Genomic DNA, 25,022 nt, shown 5'->3' with positions numbered 1-25,022 from the left:
AGTTTCAGTTTGAGATCCACTAAAAATGTATGATACATATATAACGCGCTAAACAAATTAAAATTTTCACCATGCTAAGATATATTTTGAACAACACTTCGAAATATTGTCACACAGTACTAGCTTACTGGTGGCATCAATCCATAAAACCTTAACAACAACAACAACCCCCTCCCCCGCCCCCACACACACACTACTTTTCCTGTCTGTTTGCTAAACTACTTTGATTGTGCGAAGGCTTCAACGGAATCCTTGGAATTCCAAAGACAATTAAGCTCCACTTTTACACTACTCTAAAGTGGGCATGCAGCCTAGTGGTTGTAGTGACCTAGGTAGCATCTCAAGATCCTGAGTTCAAATATCCTTATGAGCGAATTTCAAATTGAGTTGTTTGAAAGGCTAAGTTCTCAATTTAAATAGCTGCATATATCCTATTGGATATAAACTGGGTAAAAAATACCCTTCTATAAAAAAAAAAGTCCAAACATGCCAGCTCATAAGGAAGGACGGGACTCTACGCTGATGTTGGGTTTGGGAATTGGGAGAGGGAAGATAGTAAGGAAGAGAGTCCTCTAGAGTCATCATCAGACAACAATATAGTCATGGACTATGGGGGGTATTCTTGAGGAACTGGAAGCGCCTCTGATCATAGCTCGATTCTTATAATTGTCCTCTAGCTTAAGGTTGCATATAGCATGCCATGATTGCTACAAATTGCTCAAAAACTCCTCATATGGAGGCTCTCCCTCAGGTCTCAAATATGAAATAGCGATGGCCTGTAGTTTTTTTTTTAATTATGTGACAGCCAGCATTTTAACTCAAAACCTCTGGCTCGGATACTTTTTTTTTCCGGAATACAATACAAACGCAAATGCTCGTATGCACGCGTGTACAATCATTCAAAAGCTTAAGCTAGTGAAAAAAAATATAGACAATTCACTTATATTCCAAGAGATAAATACACGACGAAACAAATGTAGGTACTTTCATACCAAAATAGCCACATGTCTTGAGGGAGCATATGTTCCAACGGAGTTAGAAGCGCCTCCGATCAGGCGATCATAGTGTGGTTTGTGAGGGAGCGTGCACACGATATGGACCGCTTCCTCGCGCATGCAACTCTCGATCAATTAGTAGAGATCAACACCAACAAATTTATCACCATATGCATTGAAACGTTTTAATTCGAACTAGTAAGACATTGAAATTAATGGAAGCTGTAGGAGATCGATGTAAAACATGATGAAACAAATAATGGATTGTCCATACTAAATGGCCAAGGAAAGAGCACGAGATATTCTTACTACAGAGTACAGACGCATCAAAGCATAGAGGTAATTAACGTTGCTCGTTTATTACAGCACACGATCAGAGATGATCATGTTGCTGGCCACTTCTAATCTACACATATTCAAATTGTTTACATTACACCTGATTAACACCACCAAATTATAAGTGCAACTACGAATTAAAAAATATGAAACTTCGCACTCTTTTATAGGGCTGTTTAAAAAAAACTACTCCCTCCGTTTCACGATGTAAATCATTCTAGCATTTCTCACATTCATATTGATGCTAATGAATATAGACATATATATCTATCTAGATTCATTAGCATCAATATGAATGTGGGAAATACTAAAATGACTTACATTGTGAAACGAATGGAGTATTAATTAGTTTACAGCACTTGGGATTATATATCTGTTGTTTAGCCTGGTGATGCATGCTACCTGCAGTGTACAACCAGCTTCTTGGCGACCAGCCGAATACCAGCATTATTTTTGTAGTTGTACAGTTCCACAGAGAAGAACGCGTCGACCATGTCCCCTCGAAAAAACATAAATTCCAGCTCTGCGACATCTGCCTTGCTGAAATCTTTCTTCCGGATGTTGCCGCTAGCCTCTTTCAGGTATATCTCTATCGCATAGGTCGCATCGTCGCCGCTGCCTATAATGGGGATGCTGCAAAAGGGAAGGTGGTTGTTGTTACTCCCTCGGTTTATATTATAATTCGTTTGGATTAGTTAAGTTTGACTAAATTTATAGTAAAATTTAATAATATATATCTAATATATGAAATTAGTATTATTAAATCTAGCATTGAATATAGTTTGATAATATGTTTGTTTTATGTTAAAAAAATACTACTATATTTTTCTATAAATTTGATTAAAACTAAAGAAGATTGACTAGGGAAAAAGTCAAATGACTTATAATACGAAATGGAGGGAGTATCGTTGTTGTTGTTGTTGTTGTTGTTGTTAAAAATCACACAAGCATGAACACTTGGCACTTATTTTGACATTTTAAAAGAATCAGAGAGTAATGTAACTCACTTTAGGCGTACACAAGGACGATTCCCGTATTCCTTAATCACTTGCCGCCATTCAGAAGTGCTCCCAAACTCCCGGAATGTTGTCTTAGCTATTTCATCACAAAATTCTAGAACTTGTCTGAGATTCTCAGGGATGTCAACCACTATGCTCAACTTTGGTCGACCTTCACTGTTTTGATTCAGAGAAACTTCATAATGGACCCTCAAACCTATGCAATGAAGTTGTAGCGGATCATCGTTGTGCTTGATACATAAGCTCCGTTCAAATTCGTATGGAAGAGGATTGGTGCGGAGGCCGGAATTTAGACTTCTTTTGCCCAAACAAGAGGAAAAAGAAATAGAAACTTGGATGAACTCAAGTGAAATATCATTTGGGTTGAGGAAACCGCCGCTTAGCAGTTCTGGAAAATGCCTCAACCCACCGCTTAGCAGTTTTGGAAAATTATCCTCCTGCAAAAGAATTTCATGGTTTAGCCAATAAATTATACTATCAAATAGGAGTATAATCAGGTCAGATATGATCGGATAGCACTCTTTTTTGACCTATCTTGTATTTTCTTCAGAGTCAAAACCAAGCATTGATTTACTTATCCCGGTTTTTTCCCTCGGAATTGGATCCAAGAACAGATTTTTATCTCTAGTACTAAGATATTAAGCCTAGGGACAATTAGAGAACCTGATTAGTTGGGCCTTTCAACTGTTGAATGGGGATGGATCTAGCGATTCATTTGCGAGTTCATAAATAAGGACTATTTATATCTTTTATCATGTTCATAAGTGGAGTCATAATAGATTTTGGTGTATGTTTAATAGTACGGCTACAACTCATCACATACCCTATCCTATTTTTCTCCTAGGTTCAAATTCTGATGGATAATGGCAAGTATTCATTTCACTCTCCAGTACTAGTCTCATAAGCCTCGGGTCAGTCAGGATAGCGGGTAATACACGTCCCGTTTACACACCTACTATCAGACAGTGAGACACATTAATGAATTCTACAAACAATATATCATAACCAAATGATGATTGATTGGCTCTCCTCCATCTCTCTACACAGTAGCATTTCTAGGCAATTCAAAGTTGCTACTACGAATTACAGAAATTTAAATATTCTTAATTTCGATAATAGATTTCTATGAATTACCCCACAATTCGAAGTTGGATTGTTGACATATCATGCTATGCAATCACTAGTTCTCACTCTGCTGCATCAGATGCCCAATGCGTGGAAAAAAAATGATAGAAACAAGTAGTTGTTTCAGACTTTCAGTCAAAGAAGCATTGCTTGAACAATGTTGTTTTCCAGATCATATGAAGTTAATAGGAACAGAAAAACAGGAGGTAGGTAATCCAAACACACCAGGAACAGCACTGTAGAACAACACTTGAGAACATCAAGATTCATCCTGACATCATACAGACTCCTGCAAATTATTGAGCAGATTATTGTCATAGATTAAACTTAACGAATAGCTTAAAAACAAGGGTCTAAACAATGTAGCAGGAGAAACTTTATTAGGAAAGCACATCTTTTGAAGAATGTAGAAAATAATTTGTTTCAATGATCCAATGAATAATCTGATGAAAAGAACATGGCTTAAATTGCAAAGCAAATTAGTGGAAGATCATTTACTCTATTAATTTTAGGATATATACTTAAAACTGAATAAAAGAAGGTGAAATAACGATTCCTAATCTACTTCTCTAATTGACAATAAATACTGAGTACTTGGAGAAGTGCGTATGTGCCAATGAAACTAAACAAAACAATTTGAACATGATATGTACTGAAGTGGGATCATGAGGAAGTTAATCATTACTTTTGATTCGTATTATGTTTGGTAGCAGGAGTAAATGTTGATGGGCGATATATATATTCAAAAAACAGTGATTGTTTCCACCACACCTCTTTAGAAAGATTCTTGTTAGAATTTTAAAATTTTGACCAAATATTGTCATAAATATCAAATATTTATGATTGAAGGTAATATTAATAGAAACTGCTCAGCGGGCTAGGTAACCAGTAATGAAATAATCACTTAATAAATGTCAAGCTAAGTTACCAACATGATGCCTTGGGTATATGTGTTTTCAATTCAAATAGGAAAGGATAAGAAAAATCCAAAGTTGAGAAAGGACGCATTTGGAATTCAGATGCAATGAATATAAATTTTGGATTTTACACTCTATATAATATACCTGTGAATTTGCGGCCCTAGATTAAAGTAATCTGCCAAATTTGCCATCTGCAGAAATCAGCCATATTCATTCAAATGACAAGAAGGATCATGTATATCCATGAGAACATTCAACGAAGGTCTGGATTCTTTAGCATGCAAATCTTGGTTTTCTTTAGGGAAATTTATAAAAACCACCTCATAAGTTACTTGAAGTTTGATATTTCACCATATAAGTTATTTTATTACAAATACCTACCCAGCTACTCAATTTTATTGAAAAACCTCCCCAGTGAACGTATGTCTAACCGAATCAACATGTTTTAATAAATTATGAGCCGTCAATGTAATCTTTACCAAACTTAGATACACGTAGAATATAGTTTTGATAAAATAATTTTTGAAGATTCCACAAATAGAAATGCTGATGAGAGCTTAGATGTTGTTACACTGTGTTTTGCTATATAAAGAAAGTTCAATGAAACATGAAGGATAAATCTAATGCAAGCACTTGAATAAAATTGACTCGGGTAGCTTAACATCATGTGGTAGCTCTAGGGTGATTTAATTAAGCATGTGCGCACTAGGGTGATTTTTACAACAAAACAGAGCATGGAGTGGATATTTGTGACAAAATAACTTATCAAACTTCAAGTGATTTATGGGATGGTTTTTGTAGTTTTTCCTATCTTTTATGGTACATCTATAACTAAGACTCGGTTTGTGGTTGTTGTGTTGGTGTTAAGCTGTGCTCATTTTTAAAATTGCTCTAAAAATTTGAACATATAATTTTGGTCGTTTGGTTTATAGATTGAATTATGATTATATATATTATCCAACTTTCACGTCTCTTCCAATTGTTTCGTATTTTCATACCATAATAATATTGACAAGATTATAAGAAAATCAGTTTAGCAAACACCAAAATGTCTAAAAGTTGTTGCAGCAAACGAGTTTATGATCAGGATCCATATGCCGCAATGTCAAACTGAACCTAAAGCATTCTTAGTTTGAAATTGTAAGTGATTTTATGCAAACAACAAGGTCACCTTCATGTTCCCTGCTCTCCTCCCAAACGTCTGGGTAAGCAGAGGTAAGGTGTCGATCATCCCCTTTGGTTCCGGAGGCGACCGTCCAATTTCAGCGAATGCTTCCCTTATTATCTCTGAGTCAAACGAAATGATGTTGTGACCAGCCCAGATTCGCCCTGTCCAGAATTAACAACGTTAGAGAGCACTACGAAAAGGGCTAAAATAAAGTAGTTTTATTAAAAAAATAAATCTTTACAGTGGTAAAAAAATGACCATTATAGAACACTAAAATGGATATTGTACATTCGTCTAGCGTTGATGAATTGAAGCTAGGTTTGACATGTAACTATCATGCCACTCAAGTGCTAATTAAATCTTATTCTTCTTCTCTGGTTTGTTGGCATGGATGATATTGTGCTTGTATTGTAAAAAGTGGCTCTGATTGAAATTGAAAACGGAGTTAAAGTAGTGACTGTTGATGTATTAGAATTGAGATAACCGTTGAGTCATGCAGCATAGTAAGTTGGAGTTGGAAAGAAACATTTTTTTTTTATTTAGTTGGCATTGAACCATGTGCATGTATCGAATTTTAGATAATAAAAGCTTTTATTCAAACTCACCCAACAATGTACATGCTTGGAACGTGCTTGCTAGTATATTGCTGCAGTAGTAAACTACATATTTCCTTGAGAGAAAAGAAAATGGAAAGGGAAAGAAAATGGATTCCTCATTCCTGAAAGTCAAGGAAGGAGACATGTCAAGAAATACAACGACAAGAACCCCCTCCCCTCACCGTGCAGGACGTTGTGGATGTTATCAGCGACGTCACAGAAGGGCGGGGCGTCTTCGAGGGCGCCACGCGTGATGCCCTTACGTTCGAGCGCCTCCGTGACCACCCCAAGGTCGGAGGGGCGCACGAGCGTGACGAAGGGCTCCGCGACCTCAACCAGCCGCGGGCAGAGGAAGATGGACCCGAACTCGAGTAGCGTGCGCCTCTCCCTAGGACCCCATGGCATGGAGGTCTCCACGTCAAAGAAGGCGATCTCTGGCTCCTCCTCGACCATCGCCCTACTACTCCCCTCACCCTCCTCCATGGACATATATGCCATCGTCTTCGCCAACATTTGTGTGTTGTGGCTAGCTCAAGCGATATGATGGATCGTGGTGCACATATAAATAGGGAGGGGAGGAGAGGGGATGGGGCTTTGTGGGGGTTGGCAATTTGCTTACGGGGTAAGGAAAGCTGGTGACGTCAAGTCATGAACAACAGAGTATCTCCATGCTTATTATAAATATTTGATGCTTATGATATATTTTGGTCAAACTTTTAAAATTCTGATTGAAGTTTACCTCTAGCAAAATCAATCAAAGACACCACAGTCCACATATATATACAAATATGTCTGTGCTTTCAAAATTCTGTAGGATATATTTTATAGCATAGGCCATCTTATTTCTAGTGATTTTTTTTTTCTTATTCTTGTGTTTTCAAAATCCTGATTTCCAATATAGCTAGGATTAGTATTAGTATGCTGCCCCCTTTCACTATGACGAAAAGCAAGTTCGTTAGTCAGCAACACAAAGTAGATGCACACACATTATATTGCTTGCTTTTCGTCAGAGGAAAAGATGATCTTGCCAACAAGATTATCTTCTGCAACTTTAGTTTCCATGGAGGACGTGGGCAACTTGCATAGGCATCGCCTTATCCGGCTCCGAAAGGACGGCGGCCAGTGGCAACAAATAAACAAAGAGGATACATATGCATATGAACCATCATTTTATTTATCGGATTTTGTTTTACCGAATCGAGGAGCACCAATTTCATTGAATAGAGTAGGATAAACAATAAAAAAATAAACAATCAGACAAAAAAAAGGCCAATTTTATTTATCGGATTATTCAAACAAATTATTTGCTCTATGCTTTTTAAAAACCACGTGTTCTCAAGGAAAAAAAAAACTCTACTGCATTGTTCAGATCTATTTGTGGAGTTTATTTTTAAAAAATATTTACTACTAGTTTTCAAATCAAAATCTTCGGTAATAATCAAACAGGACCTTTGACAGCAGCTCAAGATCGACTCCATATCTAGTGACAATGCAACTTTGTCCATTCTTGCATACCGTGTATATATTTTTTAGTTGAGCTTAATGTTCAAGTTCAATCCTCTCAGCTCACATCAGTGTGTGTTATATAATCAATTGGAGGAATTAGCTGTTGGGTTCTGAGAGTCCAGTGTTGTGTTGTGACTTGTGATAGAAGCTGCATGCAGTGATGCTGTGCCTAGGTTGTTTGCATTGTCTGCTTCTTCCCACTCACTCAAAGTTCACTTTTCGAAAAGTTTGGTAATATAACGTTAGTACGCTGCTAGCGTGGTTTCGCACATTGTAAAGCTAAAGTCCTTGGAGGTGGTTTTCTTCGTCCTTGAATACTATAAAAGCAGGAGTATTGTATTTGTCTTGCTTGATAAATACTCTTCCGTACTAAAAATAACTCAATCCTAAGTTTGAATATGAGCATATCTAATCGAATTAAATTTGAAAATATATTGTTAATTCGTTTGTTTCTCACAAATATTCGGAATGTAAATTTGTTAGCAGAAATATACCGTCAATCTCGCACAATCATTCCGCGAAAGTGACGTAGGAGTGACGTCGCGAACAAGCGCGAGACCCTAGGGTGTCGTATGATGATAACACAAGAACGCGCGGTCTCGCACTACAAAACAGTGATACCGAACGATGAAATCGAAGACGTACGCGGAGGCGGTGTCAGACCACGCGGTCTCGCGCGGCCAAACCACGAGACCGACCAGTCTCGCTCAATCAGTGAGCGATAGCGACTGCCTCTGCCGATTGAATATTGTTAATTAGGGATTAATTAATCACTAATTATTAATTAATTAATCATTAATTAGGGTAATTAATGACTAATTTAAGCAGCTCCACTGGACAAGACGTTCAGTCTCGCTGATTCCTTATGCGAGACCGTTCGGTCTCGCGGCTTCATCACACGATACCACGCCACGCGGTGTTGTGCTCTCACCACGCGACACTGCGTGCATCGTCACGCTCGCATCATTTTCGCGCAACGGTTGTGTGAGATCGACGGTATATTTTCGCTAAAAAATGCACATCACAAATATTTCTGAGAAAAAACCAAATCAATAATATATTTTTAAATTTAATTCTATCTAATCTAGGTTTAAATTTAGACATACACTTTATCTAGATTTAAACTTGAGTTTTTTTTAAGGACAGTGGGAGCAGATGAAAAGGGGTGGCATATGCCTACCTTTGTTGCTTTCCAGCCATATCTTCAACCATCCATGTCATCCATTCATCAATTAATCATCCGATTGTTGTACCATAGCAGCATATATAGCTAGAGAGGGGCTTGCATCGCGAGACTCATCAAACAGATAGAAATTCCATTATCTAAAAAAAATATCCATCGAATATATAGAAATTTTACGATTGGCGTCCAGTACACAACTCTACAGCTAGCTTCAAATTATGGATGAAAATGGTCAGAAAAATGCTCAAACTATTTCCACAACCATATTGTTTTATTGGGAATAGAATCGAAATAGTAGAACATTCAAAACGAAAATGGTAGCGGAATGAAACTATCCATAGAACCTTAGAAACAAACGTTTCTCAATGGCACCAGCTAAGCCCAAAAAATAAACACCCTCTAATCTAGGACGGAGGGAGTACTAGAAGTAATTAATTTTTTTTAACAATGCATCTTTATACCCGACATATTAAAAAAGCAAAAATCTTTACAGAAAATACCGTGCCAAAAAAATATACTTTTACTCAGTTCTGGTAAGGAGGATTCAGGTGGTGAAGGGAACTGGTTGCTGCCCTACGTTTCACGTGGAAAGAGTCCAATTTGACCCCCTTAGCTGTAGGTTGAATCTGATTTATATGCCCATACATATCTAAAAATCAGGTATTCGACCCATTCAATCAATAAAACTGGTGTAAAATGACTTCCTCGATGGTATGGCGCGTTGACTTGTGGTTTTCATTGATGTGACATGTTGACCTTGGTCAAACCAACTACGTGGTGCTTACGTGGCACTGGAAGAAAAAGATTAAAAAAAGTGAAAATATAATGGAACCCATATATCAATAGGTATCTTTGCTTTCTTCCTCTCTAGCTGCCATCTTCCTCCTAGCAAGCGGTGAGCCGAGCTTGAGGTAGAGAGAGAGGAGAGAATAGGTAGAGAAAGAGAGGAGCGCAGACTCTGGAGTCTAAGACAGTGGTGGTTGCTTGTCATCATTGTCGTGGTGGCGTCTTTACGACAACTTGCTCAACTGGTAAGGGTGATGGTGCCGAGCTTGACAAGGCTAATGAGAGCGCGAGATCTAGTGGTTGCCCACTAGGCCTGTCAAAAAAGCTTGAGGCTTGTGAGCTGCTCGACCTTGGTTTGTCTCAAATTTGATATGAGCTCAACTCAAGCTCTTAATGAGCCGAGCCTAAGCCCAACCCCAAGCTCGTGAGCTTTGTTGAGCCAAGATTGAGCTTCTCACGAGTCAGATGTATGTTTAATTTTTATGTCTTATGTAACAAGTGAGTAGGTTAAGGATAAATTAGTATAGATTTATGTAAAAAATTAGTGTATTTTGGTATTAGTCGTATGTTCTCCTAACCTTTTATTTAATATTGTTATCTTAAAATTATTGTTCTACATAAAAAATTATCCTCAAAATATACATTATCATATACTCGGTCGAACTCGCAAACCTCACCGAGTTTGAGTCGAGCCTGCTTAAAAACTCAAAGGCGGATTAGGCTTGGCTTGAGCTTGTGTCGAGGTTGAGCCTATACAGGCAGGCTTGCTCAAGCTCGGCTCGTTGACAGCTCTAGTTGCCACATTCGCCTATATATGTTGCCTTTGAGAGCAGCGAAATTTGGATGTTGGCATCCTCGGACAGCGATGCGGTCTACTAGGTTAGACGCCCTGACTTGAAGACCACCGGCCCAAGCATGTCGTCGTTCATGTCGTCTGCCGCCACGAGAATGACAATGGGATCCAACTCTGCCACCGCCTACCTCGTCTCCGCTGCCACAAACCTTGCCTCCACTAGGAAACTAAGGGTGGTACCATTGCATGTGTAGGCTATCAACAAGCTGCCATTAGGGAGAAGGGAGAGGGGGCGGAGGCAGGTGGCCCTTCGCCGGACTGGATCTCTAGCAACAGGGCTAGCATTGTCAGTGACCTCCATGTTGTGGGAGCCGAAGTACACCACCGCTATAGAGCACGGCCTGCTGAAAGTGGAACTCGAAGCCGGATCACCTCCTCCTAGCTACTTCCTCAACATAGCGATAAGCGTGAACTTGTGCCTTTGCCTGGTTACTTCCTACCGTTCTTGGTCACCGCCTCTCCCACTGATGAGGTCGCCGCCGTCTCCAACTCCTCTTCTGCTAGGTGCCACCCCTAGTCCCACCAGTCTCCACCTTAACCACCGGAAGATAAAGAGAGATGATGAAATAGAGGGAGAGAGAAGGAAAAGGAATAATCAGTTTCTAACCTATGGGTCCCATATATTTTTTATATTTTATATATTTTGTTAATTATAATGCCACGTAGATGCCACATCAATGAAGACCTGGTCAATGCCACACTTAGATAACACATCAGCAAAAACCATTGTCAATAATAGCGATGGAGCCATTTTAATTTGCACTGGTTTTATTAATTGGATGGGTTAAAATAGCCGATTTTGCGGTTGTGGTATACTAATCAGATTAGGCGTTAGTTGAGGGAGTCAAATTGAACGTTTTTGGTTTCAAAAAGTTGGCATATGGTAATGTGCTGACCAACGAGTGGGCTAAAAGTAGCCCAATGGCCTAGATTAACTTGGGCCTCATTTGTCAATATGCCCTACCCGAAGTCGGGGTGCAAAAAAAAAGAAAAAATCGGGGCGCAGAATTTGGGCCTCCCGATCGTCCGATTCAGATCCAATGGCTCAAAATCTCGGAGAGAAAAAGGAGGATGAGAAGAAAACCACTTGCCCCCGCGCAGCTGAACCGCGCTCTCCCCCATGCCGGTGTGCGCCGCCGCCGCGCCATGCCGTGCCGTGTCAACGCCGCCCGCGCACGCCAGCTCGAAACCACACGCCGCGGCCGCCGCTGGATTCGCCGCGACCCTCCTCCAAAACCAGCAGATCGAGCACCACCGCGCCATAAGAGCAGCGACGCCCCCCCGCCTCTTCTTCCTCGTCTCGATCCAAGAAGCAGAGAGGAGAGGGATTCTTGTTTTCTTGATCATCCATGGCGCGGCTGCGGCGTGGTCTCGAACACCTGGAGCGGCGGTACGCGTTCTACGCGGCGTACCACTCCAACCCGGCGAACGTGCTCGTCCACGCCGTGTGCGTGTGGCCCATCCTCCTCACCGCGATGCTCCCGCTCCGGTACGCGCCGCCGCTGCCGCTGCTCCGATTCTACTGCCCGCTCTGCCGCCAGTACCTCCCCGTGCAGCTCGGCTTCCCCGTCGCCGTCGCGCTGGGCGCGTACTACGCGCTCATGGACCGCCGCGCGGGCGCCGCCGCCGCGGCGCTCTGCGTCGCCGGGTGGGCCGCCGGGACGCTCCTCGCCGACGCCGCGGGGCTCTGGACGTTCCGCGACGCGTGGAGGCCGCTGCTCACCGCGCAGGCCGTGCTCTGGTCCGCCCAGTTCTTCTCCCACGCCTTCTTCGAGGTAACCTCTCGTCGCCTCGCCTCGCCGCCGCCGCCGCGACGGCGCGCCGCCCATCTTTGCGTGTTTTTGTTGCATTGTGCCGATCTTATGGTGAGGTGATTGCAGAAGCGGCGGCCGGCGCTGGTGGATGGCCCGGTGCAGGCGGTGGTGACGGCGCCGCTGTTCGTCTTCATCGAGGTAATTGGCCGTGTTCGTTCGAGTTGGTCGCCGTGCGGCGATGGCGACCGCCAAGTGTTCGATTTAATGCGAGTGCGGTTGCTCCGTGTTTTTGCAGGTGCTGCATAGGTTGTTCGGGTACGAGCCGACGCCGGGGTTCTACAAGCGCGTCCAGGCGAGGGTGGCGGCGATGCACAACGGGCCGCCGGCACCGGCGCCGGCGCCGGAGAAGAAGGAGGAGGAGGAGAAGGAGAACGTGAGCAAGGCGACGCAGGAGGAGAGCGCCGAGAAGGATTCGTAGGTGTTTTCGAGGGAGAGTGTGACAGACAGGAGAGGCAGAGCTCGGGATGTTATGAACTTGTAATAGCTTGTTCATGTATAGTAGTAGTATAATAATAATACTAAGAAAATAAATGAGTTTAATTTTCATCTTGAGTCAGTTTTTATGTACAACTAGCTAGCAAAAACATTCAGTGACCTAATAATTCGGCAATCATGCACTAAACAGTGCATTAGTATCTACTTCCTATGTCGAAAAAAGATAGAAATTTTACACTACCTAAAACAACAAATCTAAATAATTTGTACAAACTTATTATACTAGGTGAAGCTAAATCTTTGTCTAGATTGTTTTATTTATTTTTTTTTGACGGTAGGAGTGGGAGACTGGGAGTACACCATCTTTCAACAACCAACACAGCCCACACGGCTCGCTCTGAATACTACTCCATAACTGTCTTGCCGGTTTCTGCGGAAAATGAAGAAACTCGGACAAATTTTATCAAAAAAATTTCAAAATTTTGGAACCTATTCATCAAGCTGTTTTTGTTCCTTTTTTTTTAACACGGGTTCATCAAGCTGTTTGTTAACTTGAACCGCGTAGTAAAATGACCATCCTGTCGGTCTAGTCCCCCAGCTCATCCTGGCCGTCCGATCAATAATACTGAGCCCAGCTGCCCAAGACCTCGAATCGCGCCCTTCTCTTGTCTTGTGAATCTGTGAGAACCCCGCATCCATGGCGGCGGCGGCGGCGGCCTCCTCGGGCTGGCTCCGGCGAGCGGCGGGGACAGTCCCGCGCATTCCATGCGGACTCGTGACCGCACTCGTCCCGACCCCTCCTCCACCCGCTGCTGCGGTGGTGTCCGAGGCCCCCGCGCTCGCGCTCCCTTCCCACGCCGCCGTCGCCATGGAGCTCATGGCTGTTCCCAAGAAGAAGGTTAATTACCTCTGCCCTCCCATTTCAATGGTGTGATCTTTATTTTTTCTGTTGGACTGTGGTTTTTTTACATCGCCATTGGTGTTCGTTTAATCTGCAGTAGTATGGCGTGCGCGCACCAGGTGTTTGACGAATTGCTTGTGCCTTCTAAGGACCGAAGTCCTGTCTATTTTTCTTTTTTGATAGTTACATTATGCCCTCCGATTGTTTGGAGTGACAGAGGGAGACAGTAGGGACATGGAGAACATCCTAAGCTTTAAGTTGTACTAGCTCATTCACTTTGAGCATGCGTTTTGGTTTCTTGTCCTCAAATCTCGCTGGGGCAATCTGTTTGCAGAAAGGTATCTAACGCGGATTGTGCGAACCTATTCGTGCTGTTTTGGCCAAAAATTTGTGTCCATTTTAATCTGTTGATTGAGCCGTGAACGCATTCTGCAAGCAGTATTCTTAGTCTTTCTCGGTGGCCACTAGCCTTTACTGATGGATATGCTGCACTTAATCTGATGCCTTACAGGTTTCAAAGTATAAGAAGGGCCTGAGGAATGGGCCAAAAGCCCTGAAGCCTGTTCCTGTAATTGTCCGCTGCAAGTAAGTCTTTTTGCATTGCATTTCTTTAACCTTTGCTCTTACTTTTGTTGTTTCATTGCATATTCCGAAGGGCTAATATGTATGGTACCATTGCAAAAATCACGTAGTTGGAAAACATACAAAGTTAATAATCTGTAGATTTTTTCTTGGTTTGTTCTACTGCTTTTCACTTGCGATTCATGGCATCCTATGCTCTTTGACCATCTTTTTGAGATAACGGGATGTTTTTTGACCATCTGCTCATGTATATATATATGTTGGCTCTTCTTTTTTGTTTTCTCAATGTACTCATTTTTTAGTTTTCTAGTTATCATTCATATGCAAATATGATCTATGGAATGTAATTAATGCAGCATATCCCTTGATACATCTATAATCATAAGTCCGATTTCACAAACAAGTGAAGCATTATCCTACTGAGATTACTCAGTCAACTGCAGGAAACTCTTATTACCGCCGATTCATTGTTTTATATGAAGTTGGTCTTTTTGTATGTTACCACGGAACATGATATGGAGACAGCCTATTCCTATTCGGTTTCGATTTGTTATTTTGGTGCATTACTCTTTAGCTTTAACAACATGTAAGTAGAAATGTTTCATTCTGTCATTGACAAGGCGCATCTTGGGAACAGCATCACCAAACTACATGTCTAGCATTTGCATCATACAGTGTGTGCGCGCCAGATAGCGAACTGTTTTTTCTCCCCACTTTTTCAACTTGACACCTGGTATTGTCCTGAGGCAGGCTTGGCTAACTATCTGTGGCGTGTTATGCTCTGCAGGTGCTGCGGTCGGGTGAAGCTGCCACACTTCTACTGTTGCAGCGGCGAAAGAGGGAACCCTGGATCTGAGAGCTCGTAATATAGCCTTCAAGACTCTGAAGTCGAGAGTTCATAGCGGATGCAGAGAGGGGGAAAAACACCAGGACCCCATTCCAGTAAAATCAGTCAAGACTCCACTACCTGTCTCCTGAAATCAAAGCCATTTCTTCATCTATGTGAGTCCTGAATCAGTGTTTAACTTTTGACTGCTTTTGTCATTGGGTAATAATAAGCGCTGGAAGTCTTAGCTGATATCATGGTTGACAAAAAAGAAAAAAAAATATGCATATTGCTAGTACCTCCTTATTGTTTGTCTGGTGAATGTGGCCGTGTTTGTTTGATTCTAGAGATTCACCGATCAAGAGCAGTGAACTTGTGATAATGATACCAGCAGCGGCGGAGCCATAAATTTCTTGTGCCTAGGGCTCAATTAATTTTATTTTCATATGGTTGTCTTTCTTTTCTTCTAATATTTCAATAGAGATTTAAGGTCAAGAGTAGGACTCTAATGATCTAGTCCTAGCTGTCTTACTCCTGGATCGATACCAGCCTTGCTGCTTTGTCCTGGTGATAAACAAGAATATTTTCTGTCCAGCTGCCAATTAAAGAGAAACGTTGGCACTAGTATCAGAGCTTGAGCCATCCCCATCGTCGTTTTTCTGAATGAACGGTCCGGATCAGCCGGACAGTGGACAGCGGTGACTGGTTGGCCGGCGGCGATGAAGATGGTGATGATGCTTAAAGCTATCCAGGAATCTACGGCGATGAAGAAAATGGGGGAAAAGGCAGCGTGATGCGTGAATTGAAAGCAAGGTATGTATGCAGTGCAGTCCAACTGTCCGGCTAGGGCACGGCAGAATTTCTCGAGGAGCACTGCTACATGCTCTAAATTTTTCAAAGTAAATTTGTACTAATAATCATCTTAACTATTTCATATTAAGATTTCATGTAGGTAGATAGAAGTTATAAAAAATTTAGATACACTCATAGCATGATATGTCAGTATTAGTAAGAATTTAGTATGAAAAAGTTAGTATACATGGACTTTTCCTTTCTGGAGTAGCCGCGGCAAATTAAATAGCTGTAAAAATGTTGAAGCGTAGTCGTCCCCTTTCGCGGTACAGCATGAGAAATTGAAATTGAAGAAACCGCTAGATTACATCTCCAACCGCTAGATTAGTCATATGGGTCGTGTAGCCCATCTTCTATTATATGGGTCGATGCACGATATATTAAGGAGGCTTAACGTTTTCTCTTAATTCTACCACAAAAAGAAAGGAGAAAATTGCAATATTAGGACTGCAAATATTGGGGCTTCGCTGTTTTGACACTCCGAGTGGATGACAAATGGACCTGTCTGCGTCTACGAAATAGCAACCATGAATGGCACGTTTCCCTACTGTTCTAAATAATAGCAAAGGTTAATGTTTGTGGTGTCATTATTGCAAATCTACCAACAAAAAGAGGTATTCTTTCATTATCTGCTGTAGGGTCAAATAAACCATTAGATTTCTGCAAGCAGGGGCGGATCCAACGTGGGTGCAGGGGGACTCGAGTCCCCTCTACACCCACAAGACCTATGGATACCCCCTAAAGCACCCCCTTTAATTTTCTCACCATAAATGATAAACTAAAGGTCCCTAAATGGCTGGAGGTTGAAGAAACTGTGTAATTGAGGCCCCCCCCAAATTTTTTTTTGTTCCTAGATCCGCCCCGGTCTGCAAGGTAACCCTAGTATATGTGAAAACTAACTTACCAATATTAGAGGTACTTTAAAACTTTCCCTAAAAAAAAGAAGAGGTACTTTAAAACGCATGATAGTTGCCTTAACTTCCATGAAATTCCTTTAATTAAACATCACCTGTCGATCATTCTCCGATCATACGTGGTACTCGAGTGATTAGCCTTAGTGATTGCACTTATCATTGACGGTCCTGCGGTAATCAAGAATAAAATAGCCTATCAGTAGTTGGCACGGGGAATCTTCGAAAGGAAATCCAAAACAAAAAACAAAGAAAAGATGACAAAACGAGACCAAACGCGGGATCAACATCACCACAGTCCAGTCAAATTCAAATCCAGCCTGTCAGCGAACGCAGCCACTGACATCGCGGGGCCCCACATATAACCAGCGGGCGGGGGGTCACCGCTTTTGAACCGTCAGCGTTGCCGCATTCGCACCGTCTCCGCCTTCATGGCCTGTTTATTTCCCGCACTAAAATTTTTCATCCCACATGAAGTATTTAAATATAGACTAAAAAGTAACTAATTATACAGATTGCGACTAATTTATGAGACGAATCTTTTAAGTCTAATTGTTTCATGATTTAACAATGGATTAATTAGACTTAATAAATCCATCTCGCGGTTTACTAACAAATTATATAATTAGTTTTTTTATTAGTGTCCGAACACTTCATATGACATACTATATAAATATAATAACCAATGTGGTACGCCAAAATTTTACGCCACAAATCTAAACACCCCCTGAGTTTGACGCCTATAAATAATAAATTCCAATTTCCAAACCCAAACCAAACCAACCCAGGCAGTCCACGCGCTAGTGTGAAACCGCCACCGCCAACCCAAACCAAACAAAGCCGCGCCGCCGATCTCGCCATGGCGCAGCAGCAGCCGCGGCGAGTTCTCCGCGTGGCGCCGCCGGGGCGAGGAGGGGCGCGCGCGGAGGCGGAGCGGGGGGAGGAGGGGGAGGCGGTGTTCGCGACGGTGCAGGCGGCGGTGGACGCGGTGCCGGTGGGGAACAGGGTGCGGACGGTGATCCGCCTCGCGCCGGGGACGTACAGGGAGCCCGTCTACGTCGCCAAGGCCAAGAACCTCGTCACCCTCTCCGGCGAGGCCGGCTCGCCCGAGGCCACCGTCATCACCTGGGACAACACCGCCACCCGCATCAAGCACTCCCAGGTTAGTACGCTCGCCTCCTGCTCGATGAAATGCCAAACTCGGAGATGGCCTTGAACAATTTTAGTGATTCTCTTCCCGATTATTGACAGGTCCCGAGAAATTGTTGGTGTATGTAGCATGCGTTGCGTAAATTATTTGGAGAGCTTTTAGAATGGTTTGTTTGTTTGATTCGTTCATCCCGTCATTGGCTATAGCTAGGATGGTGAGGCACTGACGCATTAAGAAATGTCTGGTGTGCGTTTTATTTATGTATATCCCTGTGTACTGAGCACACTGGTTTCGGATGACACCCCCATATCGATCCATTTGGAGTATGTTAATATGAATGGATAGGTGGTTTGAGCAAATTGTATGTTAAATTATTGTACCTCTGTAGTTTATTATGTGTTTATGAGGAAGGGGTAGGTGCAGAGAACTTCCAACTGAGGTTTACAAGACTTCTTCTCCAAAAGCAATGAAAGGAACTTTACATTTGAGCTTGTTAGAAAAACATTTGACGTTTTAGTAGACGAGTCCGTAACTGCCCCCTAATTTTGACTGCAGATGTTAAGTGCTGTGTACTTTGAATAGTTATGCTTATCTTTTTAATTTAATCATTCTGTCCTTTTCTCTTGTAAAGTCGTCCAGGGTTATTGGGACAGGAACGTTTGGATGCGGAACAATTATTGTGGAGGGGGAGGATTTCATCGCAGAGAATATCACATTTGAGAACTCAGCTCCTCAGGTGCTTGTCTTTGCCTTGTTCTTTTTTCTTTTGACCAAACTTGTTCTTCTTGCATAGAGAGATGCATGTGTGATGAGTGGGTGCAGAAAGCTGATGTGCCTGTTGTGGTGTAGGGGTCTGGGCAGGCAGTTGCTCTCCGAGTAACAGCAGATAGGTGTGCCTTCTACAATTGCAGGTTCCTTGGTTGGCAAGTACGCTCATTTATTCACCTCTTCATTAAATCGTTTCATTCAGCGAAGCTTTTGTTAATTTATGAGGTTGTCGAATAAAACATTCAGGACACATTATATTTACATTATGGAAAACAATACTTAAGGGACTGTTACATCGAAGGTAACTGTGACTTCATCTTCGGCAACTCTATTGCCCTGTTGGAACATTGCCATATTCATTGCAAATCAGCGGGTTACATTACTGCTCACAGCCGGAAATCCTCATCAGAAACTACTGGTTATGTGTTCTTGAGGTGAGTTGTTTCATTGTATGTTTACTTAGTCCGTTAGGCCATGCTGTTCATGGCTGAAATTTGAGTTTCTCATTGCTTGTGTAATAAGATTGACATGTAAGCTTGATCATTTTCAATGTGCCTTTCTTGCTTTTGCTTGATGTGATGCTTGGACGGATGAACACATGCAGGTGTATTATTACTGGAAATGGAGAAGCTGGATATATGTTCCTGGGTCGGCCTTGGGGACCGTTTGGAAGGGTTGTCTTTGCGCACACTTTTATGGATCGTTGTATTAAGCCTGCTGGGTGGCATAATTGGGACAGATCTGAGAATGAACGAACTGCTTGCTTCTTTGAGTACAGGTATTGGAACCATCAGTATTCAGAGATTCTTCTCTTACTAAACTTCCATATTATCTGTGGACTTGTGCTTATCGATCATTCATGAGCTACTAGAAGGCATTAACCCTTTTTTTTTTACGCAGGTGCTCAGGGCCAGGTTTCCGCCCATCAAACCGAGTGGCTTGGTGTAGACAATTGCTTGATGTTGAAGTGGAGAATTTCCTTTCTCACTCTTTCATTGATCCAGACCTTGATAGGCCTTGGCTCATCCAGATGATGGCAATAAAAGTACCAGTCTCAGCATAGTCTAATCCCAGGATTGTAGTTCATCCCTCCTCCCTAGTCTATCTTATAAATAATTTTGGAGGGTGTATTATAAGTGTAACATTTGGTCAACTTGTGCCCACGCAATTGTATTGAGGAGAGATATTTGTTGTTTTCCATGAGCCTTGTCCCTTGAGGACTATAAAGGAATACGAAATTAAATTATTTGCTCTTTCATTGACGTGATATTGTTCATGCTGCTATGAGTCATGCGGCCTTTCTATACTATGGGAATGTGTTAACATAGAGGAAATGGCATGGTCCGTCAGGTTTTAACATTTATTGTGGTACTTTGAAATGGGACATGTGGAATAATACTAGCTTTAGTACATAGTAGAAATGCCATTTTCCACCAAATTTTTACTGATACATGTTGCTTCCTGTCTACAGATCACTTTTGAATGCAGTTCATCTAGAACAAACACAGACTGAACAAGTTCGAAAAAATTGTACCAATATTTGACTGAACAATTCTGATCAGACTATGAAGGACTGGTTTGATCCAACAATGAGGTACACAAGATCCCTTGTTTTCCCTTTGAATTTGGGCATTTCTAGAGGAATTCTATATGATTTGTACCATTATTTGCAAGATTCATATGAAATTTTTGCATCTCCAGATGGGCCTAAACCTTGAGAAGCAGTACCAAACACGGCAACATCATATTAAAAAGTTGCACTTGCATCTATATTTCTTCCACTCTACTGGGTAAATTTATTACTTATCCATCAGTTTCAGATTCAAAGCTCAGGACTTCCAACTGCACACTCAATTAAATCTGAAAAAGGCCTGATGACATAATTCATGTGGTTTATGTGACTGCACAATTAGGTGCCATCATTTCTTAGGACACATCTTTTCCCCCCGGAAAAAGATGACAACCGCTCGCTAATGAGCTAATCTCTTGGACCTCGATGAAAAGCAAGCTGTCAGAGAACAAGGACCTGATGTTCATGCTTCACCAAACGTCAAGTCCTACTTCAACTTTTGCAAGTCATAACTGATCAGATCATGACATGCATTCACAACTTCACATTTTTCTGAGAACCCATTCACAATTTTACATGCAAAATTCCAAAAAGAACATGACTCACGACTCATGACTGATCAGATTCAGACCCCATGACATGCATTCACAATTTCACATGTCAAATGCATGAAATCAATCAAGAAGAAGAACCTAACATTCTTTTTCTTCTCCTCTCTCTTCTTTTCCCTTTCAATCTTGCAGGAACTGAGAAGGAAGCTACAGGAGCCTAAACCTAGCTAGGGCATGTCATGGCTCAAAAACCACCTAACACCTTGACTGTGGAACATGACCTTGTATGCGAAGCCTCCAAAGATAACTTGCCTACTGTGATAAGCTTGGCAACGATAACTTGTGCCTGGTCTCGGTGCTAGTGATGCTGCAAGTTTTTTTTTTTCACCCTATGTGTGTGTTTTGCCGGTTTTCATTTAATTAACTATGCTGGTGTCAACTCATTTTTCTTATAATATCAAACAGGATCCATGTCCTTCTCGAGGTTTACCCTGGAAAAAAAGGGGATGGCATGGCTGATGGTGTTGGCGTGTTGATCCCAGCCATATCCGCAATCTACTCTGGTGTGTTTACGAAAAAAAAAGCAATCTACTCTGGTATCGATCTCCATCCCCATCTGGTGTGGATATGATATGGAGTTGAAATGGGAGATCCAATTAATCCAGAGCTTGAGGGTATTATTAAGCTCTTTGATATGCAGTGTGGGTGAAAGGATATGGAAGGCAACGTCTCGGCAACGACCAAAACGTCGCCGTTGAAATTTGTGAGCGTCTTGCCTTGAATTTTTTGTACTCTTTCGTTTGGTTGGTGTCATGTACCTGGAGTTTCCTTTTATTTGTTTTTTCTTTTTCTTTAGGGGAAGCCCCTCGGTTCAAAACATTCTGATTGCGACCAGCCAGCAGCAGGGGTTCACGATTTCGGAATAGGAGAGATATTTGGCGGGAGCAGGGGGTGACATTTCGGTGGTTTGACACAAAAGTTTTGGATTTTGAACAAAAGATCGTTGAATTTAAACAAATTTGTTGCTTAGTTAAGACCAATTCAAAAATTTTAGCTAAAGGCACAAGCTGTCAGAGTACCCAGTAGACCTGAAATTTCGGTTTGAAATTATGAACCTTAGCTAAATGGGTTTAAGACTTATTCTAGTTGGCAGCCACAAGATTGCCACGTAAAACTTTTGATGTGATACAATTTGTTAGCCTAGCGGTTAATTGATATAAATATGACACCTCACTGGGACTTGGATTCACGTGTTACACGCAAATATTTTTGTCAAATCATCCCATACATCTGACAAAGCGATGTGTGGGTGTGATAAACGTAGTAGTCAATCAAATAAACCCTTAATTCTGCTTAGGGCGCTTTTTGGAACAAAGAGTTCTTGGGGGAATTTCGAAGGAATTCAATTCTATAGAAATTTTTTCTATGCGGTATTTTGAATCAAATGAATAGCTATCCAAATATCTTATGAAATTTCTTTTAATGGACTCAAAACATGGGAAATTAGGGGGGCTTTTAATATGAGGTCCAACCTCAGGAAAAATATTTCATGTCTTCTTCTGGTTCAGCGTTTGCGCTGTATAGACGGTCATTCCTGCAGTTTTCTTATGCATTTTTGTTTAGACACTTGAATATTTTTTCGAGACACTTCTCTTATGTATTTTTGAATTAGTAGGATTTGGTGGTAGCGCATTTCAATGCTACATATATATTCAAACTATCATTCCTACTGTTTTCTTATGTATTTTTGAATTAATAGAATTTAAGGTGATAGCACACTTCAATATATACTTTTCGTATTCTTGTGTTTTAAAAATCATGTGTTCTAAAAAAACTCTCAACGTGCCATAGGCAGCTGAATGAAACCACCTGAATGAGAGCTCTTCGTTTCTTATTGTCGAGGGTTCTCTCACTACCAGGGAGGAGGGGCGGATTCAGGAACAAAATGTTGGGGTGACTCAATATACCGAGTACACCGGCATAAACACATCATCTCAGTATTAAACACATCATCTCAACATACCAATATGTGGTTTTTTTTAACCTCCAATTATTCAGAGACCTTTTAACATCTCATATCTTATCAACTATGGTGAAAAAATTGAAGGGGGCTCACGAGTATCCATAGGTCTAGTGGGTTTAGGGGGGGGCTAGTCCTCCTGCACTCATGTTGAATCCGCTCCTGCTCACTGCAACCAGCCTCCACTCGAAAAACCTTGTGGGGTCCACGTTGTTTTCTACATGCATTCTGTGTCTAAAATAAATGGTTTTTTCCAAAGACGGAGGAAGTAATTTTGACGGTTGAACTATTTATGTTGTCAAGTTCATGGATAATTTACTTAAGGGTAGAAGTATTTTTTTCTTTTTACAGAGACGCTTGGTGGTGAAAAGATGGAACAAATTGTCTACTAGCACAGTAGCATGGACCAACGTGTGTCGCTCACAGGTGACCACTGTGCGCGAACCGGGACAAATCGCTGCGCCGCCGCGTCGCCGTCGCCGGCGCACCAGGCGGCGGCGGTGGGCGGCACACCGCGGCCACCGCCGACACGTCGACGGCCCTGTGGCTGACGCATCCCGCCAGCAGCCCGACCGGCCGGTCTGCCTGCCGCCGGTGCTGCTGCTGCCTCACGGCCACCGCCGCCGCCGGCCTCCCCTTGCCGCCGCCGCCGCCGCCGCGCCCCGACGCGGCGACGGACACGTCGGCGGCGCTCGCCGTGACCACGCTCCATTGGACGCTCGCCTCGCTGGGCTCGTAGCCCCGGCAGTCGTCGATCATCAGGCTCTTGATCTCGAACAGGTCGGAGCTCGACTCGCTCCCGACGTCGTCGTCGTCGTCGTCGCCGCCGGACGCCGGTATGGTGACCTTCACCGGAGCGAGGAGAGTGAAGTTGCTCCGGAAACTCGAGCTCGAATACTCCGACGTCGCCGCCGTGCCCTCCTCCCTCCCAATGGCCGCCACTCTCGCCGCGCCAATACTATTCAAATTTGGCGGGAGACCAGCGGCGACCACGCCGCCATGGCTGACGCCATCTCCGGCCTTGTCCAGCCTCAGGTCTCTGTACCACTCGATCCTACTCGCCGTCGCCGGTGGCAGCTCGTCCCCCGGATCGCCGGCCGGCTCCGTCGCCGCCACCGCGGCGCCGCCGACGTGCACCGACCGCTTCCCGGAGCACGAGCGCAGGATGCCGCCGACATGGGCGCAGCACTTGTCGCGGCGGCGCTGCTCCCGGAGCAGCACGGCCTGGCTGTTGGCGGTGGAGCCCGATGACCCGGCGCTCGCCACCGACGCGCGCGTCGTCCACGGCGCCGGCCGGCTCACCGCCACGGCCGGCCTCGCCGCCGCCGCCGCCATCACCGGCGACGCGAGGTCCACCTTGTTGTAGCCGTCGGCGCCGTCCATTGCGCCCTTGAAGTACCTCTCAGCGGCGAAGACGTCGAGCTCGCCGTCGGCGTACGTGCGCCGCCAGCTCGCCACGCCATGCGGCGGTGGCGCCGGCAATGGCCGCCGCGGCGGCATCTTTCCGGCGTCGCCTTCCTCCCGGACGAGGTCGAGGTAGGTGGCGAAGCCGCCGCCGCCGCCGGCGACGTTCCGGCGCCGGCCGAACAGCTGGTGCTCATAGGTGACCGTGACGTCACCATTTCTTGAGCTCTCCATTGGTGCACTGATATTCTCAAGTATCTGCCACATAGCCAACTTTGATCTTATATAGACACCACAGCAAGACAGGTACATAAAATTCACCAATTTTTTTTTGTACAAAAATGATTTGATTACCCAACAAATTTAAAAAAAACGTTCATTTAATTGCTGATATGTATCTTTGAAGCAACTGTCACTGCAGCAACAGGGAGCAGACAATGAGGTTTTGAAACTGATCCAGAGAGAGTATGGCTGGAGCACTTAGGGCCATGTGTTTCTGCATCATTTCCTGCAAATTTTGTGGCTTGCTGCAACTCTCTCTTGGTGCCTTAACATCCACAAGGCCCATATTTTTCTGCCGAATTTCTGATGCATTTGTTGTTAAAACACTTCACTCTGAAATAGTTCTGTATTGATTGCAAGGCCCCATTGGTTGGCCATGAGCTGATTATAAACCAAACGGCTTATTAGTGAAAAAAAATTTATACGTAAAAATTTTAAATATACCCTTAATGACTTAAATCTTAAAGGT

At 43.0% G+C, this 25,022-nt stretch overlaps 5 protein-coding genes and 2 long non-coding RNA genes across 9 annotated transcripts; 5 read left to right on the top strand and 2 right to left on the bottom strand.

Annotated features, from left to right (window-relative positions):
- Nucleotides 1–1,329: 1,329 nt before the first annotated feature.
- LOC9268899 (protein NEN1) lies at nt 1,330–6,696 on the bottom strand. 2 transcript variants are annotated; one of them, XM_015758813.3, is made up of 6 exons: nt 6,169–6,696; nt 5,567–5,724; nt 4,540–4,586; nt 3,701–3,764; nt 2,339–2,787; nt 1,330–1,964 (listed from the first exon to the last, which is right to left on the bottom strand). In XM_015758813.3, exons 1-6 carry the CDS (start codon nt 6,302–6,304, stop codon nt 1,730–1,732), a joined length of 1,089 nt encoding a protein of 362 aa, XP_015614299.1. In that variant the 5' UTR covers nt 6,305–6,696; the 3' UTR covers nt 1,330–1,729. The 2 variants fall into 2 exon arrangements, with proteins under 2 accessions (XP_015614299.1, XP_015614298.1); XM_015758812.3 differs by having other exon boundaries at nt 6,342–6,696.
- Nucleotides 6,697–11,784: 5,088 nt separating this feature from the next.
- LOC4348591 (2-hydroxy-palmitic acid dioxygenase MPO1) lies at nt 11,785–12,847 on the top strand. Its single transcript, XM_015758814.3, has 3 exons — nt 11,785–12,262; nt 12,368–12,439; nt 12,537–12,847. The coding sequence occupies exons 1-3, from the start codon at nt 11,837–11,839 to the stop codon at nt 12,717–12,719; spliced, it is 681 nt and encodes a 226-aa protein (XP_015614300.1). The 5' UTR covers nt 11,785–11,836; the 3' UTR covers nt 12,720–12,847.
- A 538-nt stretch (nt 12,848–13,385) lies between these two features.
- On the top strand, nt 13,386–16,135 carry LOC4348590 (uncharacterized). 2 transcript variants are annotated; one of them, XR_010736984.1, is made up of 4 exons: nt 13,386–13,634; nt 14,149–14,222; nt 15,007–15,221; nt 15,641–16,135. XR_010736984.1 is itself a non-coding variant. In XM_015758815.3 (3 exons), the coding sequence occupies exons 1-3, from the start codon at nt 13,434–13,436 to the stop codon at nt 15,083–15,085; spliced, it is 354 nt and encodes a 117-aa protein (XP_015614301.1). In that variant the 5' UTR covers nt 13,386–13,433; the 3' UTR covers nt 15,086–15,297. The 2 variants fall into 2 exon arrangements, 1 of the variants encoding a protein (XP_015614301.1); XM_015758815.3 differs by lacking the exon at nt 15,641–16,135 and having other exon boundaries at nt 15,007–15,297.
- Nucleotides 16,136–17,579: 1,444 nt separating this feature from the next.
- Nucleotides 17,580–19,984, top strand: LOC4348589 (pectinesterase 31). Its single transcript, XM_015758810.3, has 6 exons — nt 17,580–17,970; nt 18,590–18,694; nt 18,808–18,885; nt 18,973–19,160; nt 19,331–19,504; nt 19,627–19,984. Exons 1-6 carry the CDS (start codon nt 17,668–17,670, stop codon nt 19,787–19,789), a joined length of 1,011 nt encoding a protein of 336 aa, XP_015614296.1. The 5' UTR covers nt 17,580–17,667; the 3' UTR covers nt 19,790–19,984.
- A 195-nt stretch (nt 19,985–20,179) lies between these two features.
- Nucleotides 20,180–21,180, top strand: LOC136353639 (uncharacterized). Its single transcript, XR_010736986.1, has 3 exons — nt 20,180–20,320; nt 20,428–20,516; nt 21,040–21,180. It is a non-coding gene; the product is annotated as an uncharacterized lncRNA (long non-coding RNA).
- Nucleotides 21,181–21,308: 128 nt separating this feature from the next.
- LOC136353638 (uncharacterized) lies at nt 21,309–21,841 on the top strand. Its single transcript, XR_010736985.1, has 3 exons — nt 21,309–21,443; nt 21,548–21,610; nt 21,704–21,841. It is a non-coding gene; the product is annotated as an uncharacterized lncRNA (long non-coding RNA).
- A 1,340-nt stretch (nt 21,842–23,181) lies between these two features.
- On the bottom strand, nt 23,182–24,588 carry LOC107276305 (protein PHYTOCHROME KINASE SUBSTRATE 2). The gene has a single exon (XM_015758809.3). It carries the CDS (start codon nt 24,581–24,583, stop codon nt 23,288–23,290), a length of 1,296 nt encoding a protein of 431 aa, XP_015614295.2. The 5' UTR covers nt 24,584–24,588; the 3' UTR covers nt 23,182–23,287.
- Nucleotides 24,589–25,022: the final 434 nt, after the last annotated feature.

The sequence above is a fragment of the Oryza sativa genome, chromosome 10 (genome assembly GCF_034140825.1).
Source record: "Oryza sativa Japonica Group chromosome 10, ASM3414082v1".
Classification (NCBI taxonomy): domain Eukaryota; kingdom Viridiplantae; phylum Streptophyta; class Magnoliopsida; order Poales; family Poaceae; genus Oryza; species Oryza sativa.
This window is presented reverse-complemented; position numbering and strand designations above follow the sequence as displayed.

Bases quoted from the DNA above. Each gene is read 5' to 3' on its own strand.
- LOC4348589 (XM_015758810.3), top strand. From the start codon at position 17,668: ATGGCGCAGCAGCAGCCGCGGCGAGTTCTCCGCGTGGCGCCGCCGGGG. The intron at 17,971-18,589 runs GTTAGTACGCTC...TCTCTTGTAAAG, and splicing joins CCCGCATCAAGCACTCCCAG to TCGTCCAGGGTTATTGGGAC. The intron at 18,695-18,807 runs GTGCTTGTCTTT...GTTGTGGTGTAG, and splicing joins TTGAGAACTCAGCTCCTCAG to GGGTCTGGGCAGGCAGTTGC.
- LOC107276305 (XM_015758809.3), bottom strand. From the start codon at position 24,583: ATGTACCTGTCTTGCTGTGGTGTCTATATAAGATCAAAGTTGGCTATG.
- LOC4348591 (XM_015758814.3), top strand. From the start codon at position 11,837: ATGGCGCGGCTGCGGCGTGGTCTCGAACACCTGGAGCGGCGGTACGCG. The intron at 12,263-12,367 runs GTAACCTCTCGT...AGGTGATTGCAG, and splicing joins TCTCCCACGCCTTCTTCGAG to AAGCGGCGGCCGGCGCTGGT. The intron at 12,440-12,536 runs GTAATTGGCCGT...GTGTTTTTGCAG, and splicing joins CGCTGTTCGTCTTCATCGAG to GTGCTGCATAGGTTGTTCGG.
- LOC4348590 (XM_015758815.3), top strand. From the start codon at position 13,434: ATGGCGGCGGCGGCGGCGGCCTCCTCGGGCTGGCTCCGGCGAGCGGCG. The intron at 13,635-14,148 runs GTTAATTACCTC...GATGCCTTACAG, and splicing joins TGGCTGTTCCCAAGAAGAAG to GTTTCAAAGTATAAGAAGGG. The intron at 14,223-15,006 runs GTAAGTCTTTTT...TATGCTCTGCAG, and splicing joins CCTGTAATTGTCCGCTGCAA to GTGCTGCGGTCGGGTGAAGC.
- LOC9268899 (XM_015758812.3), bottom strand. From the start codon at position 6,672: ATGTTGGCGAAGACGATGGCATATATGTCCATGGAGGAGGGTGAGGGG. The intron at 5,725-6,341 runs GTGAGGGGAGGG...AATTCTGGACAG, and splicing joins CATCCACAACGTCCTGCACG to GGCGAATCTGGGCTGGTCAC. The intron at 3,765-4,539 runs GTATATTATATA...AATAATTTGCAG, and splicing joins CTAGGGCCGCAAATTCACAG to GAGTCTGTATGATGTCAGGA.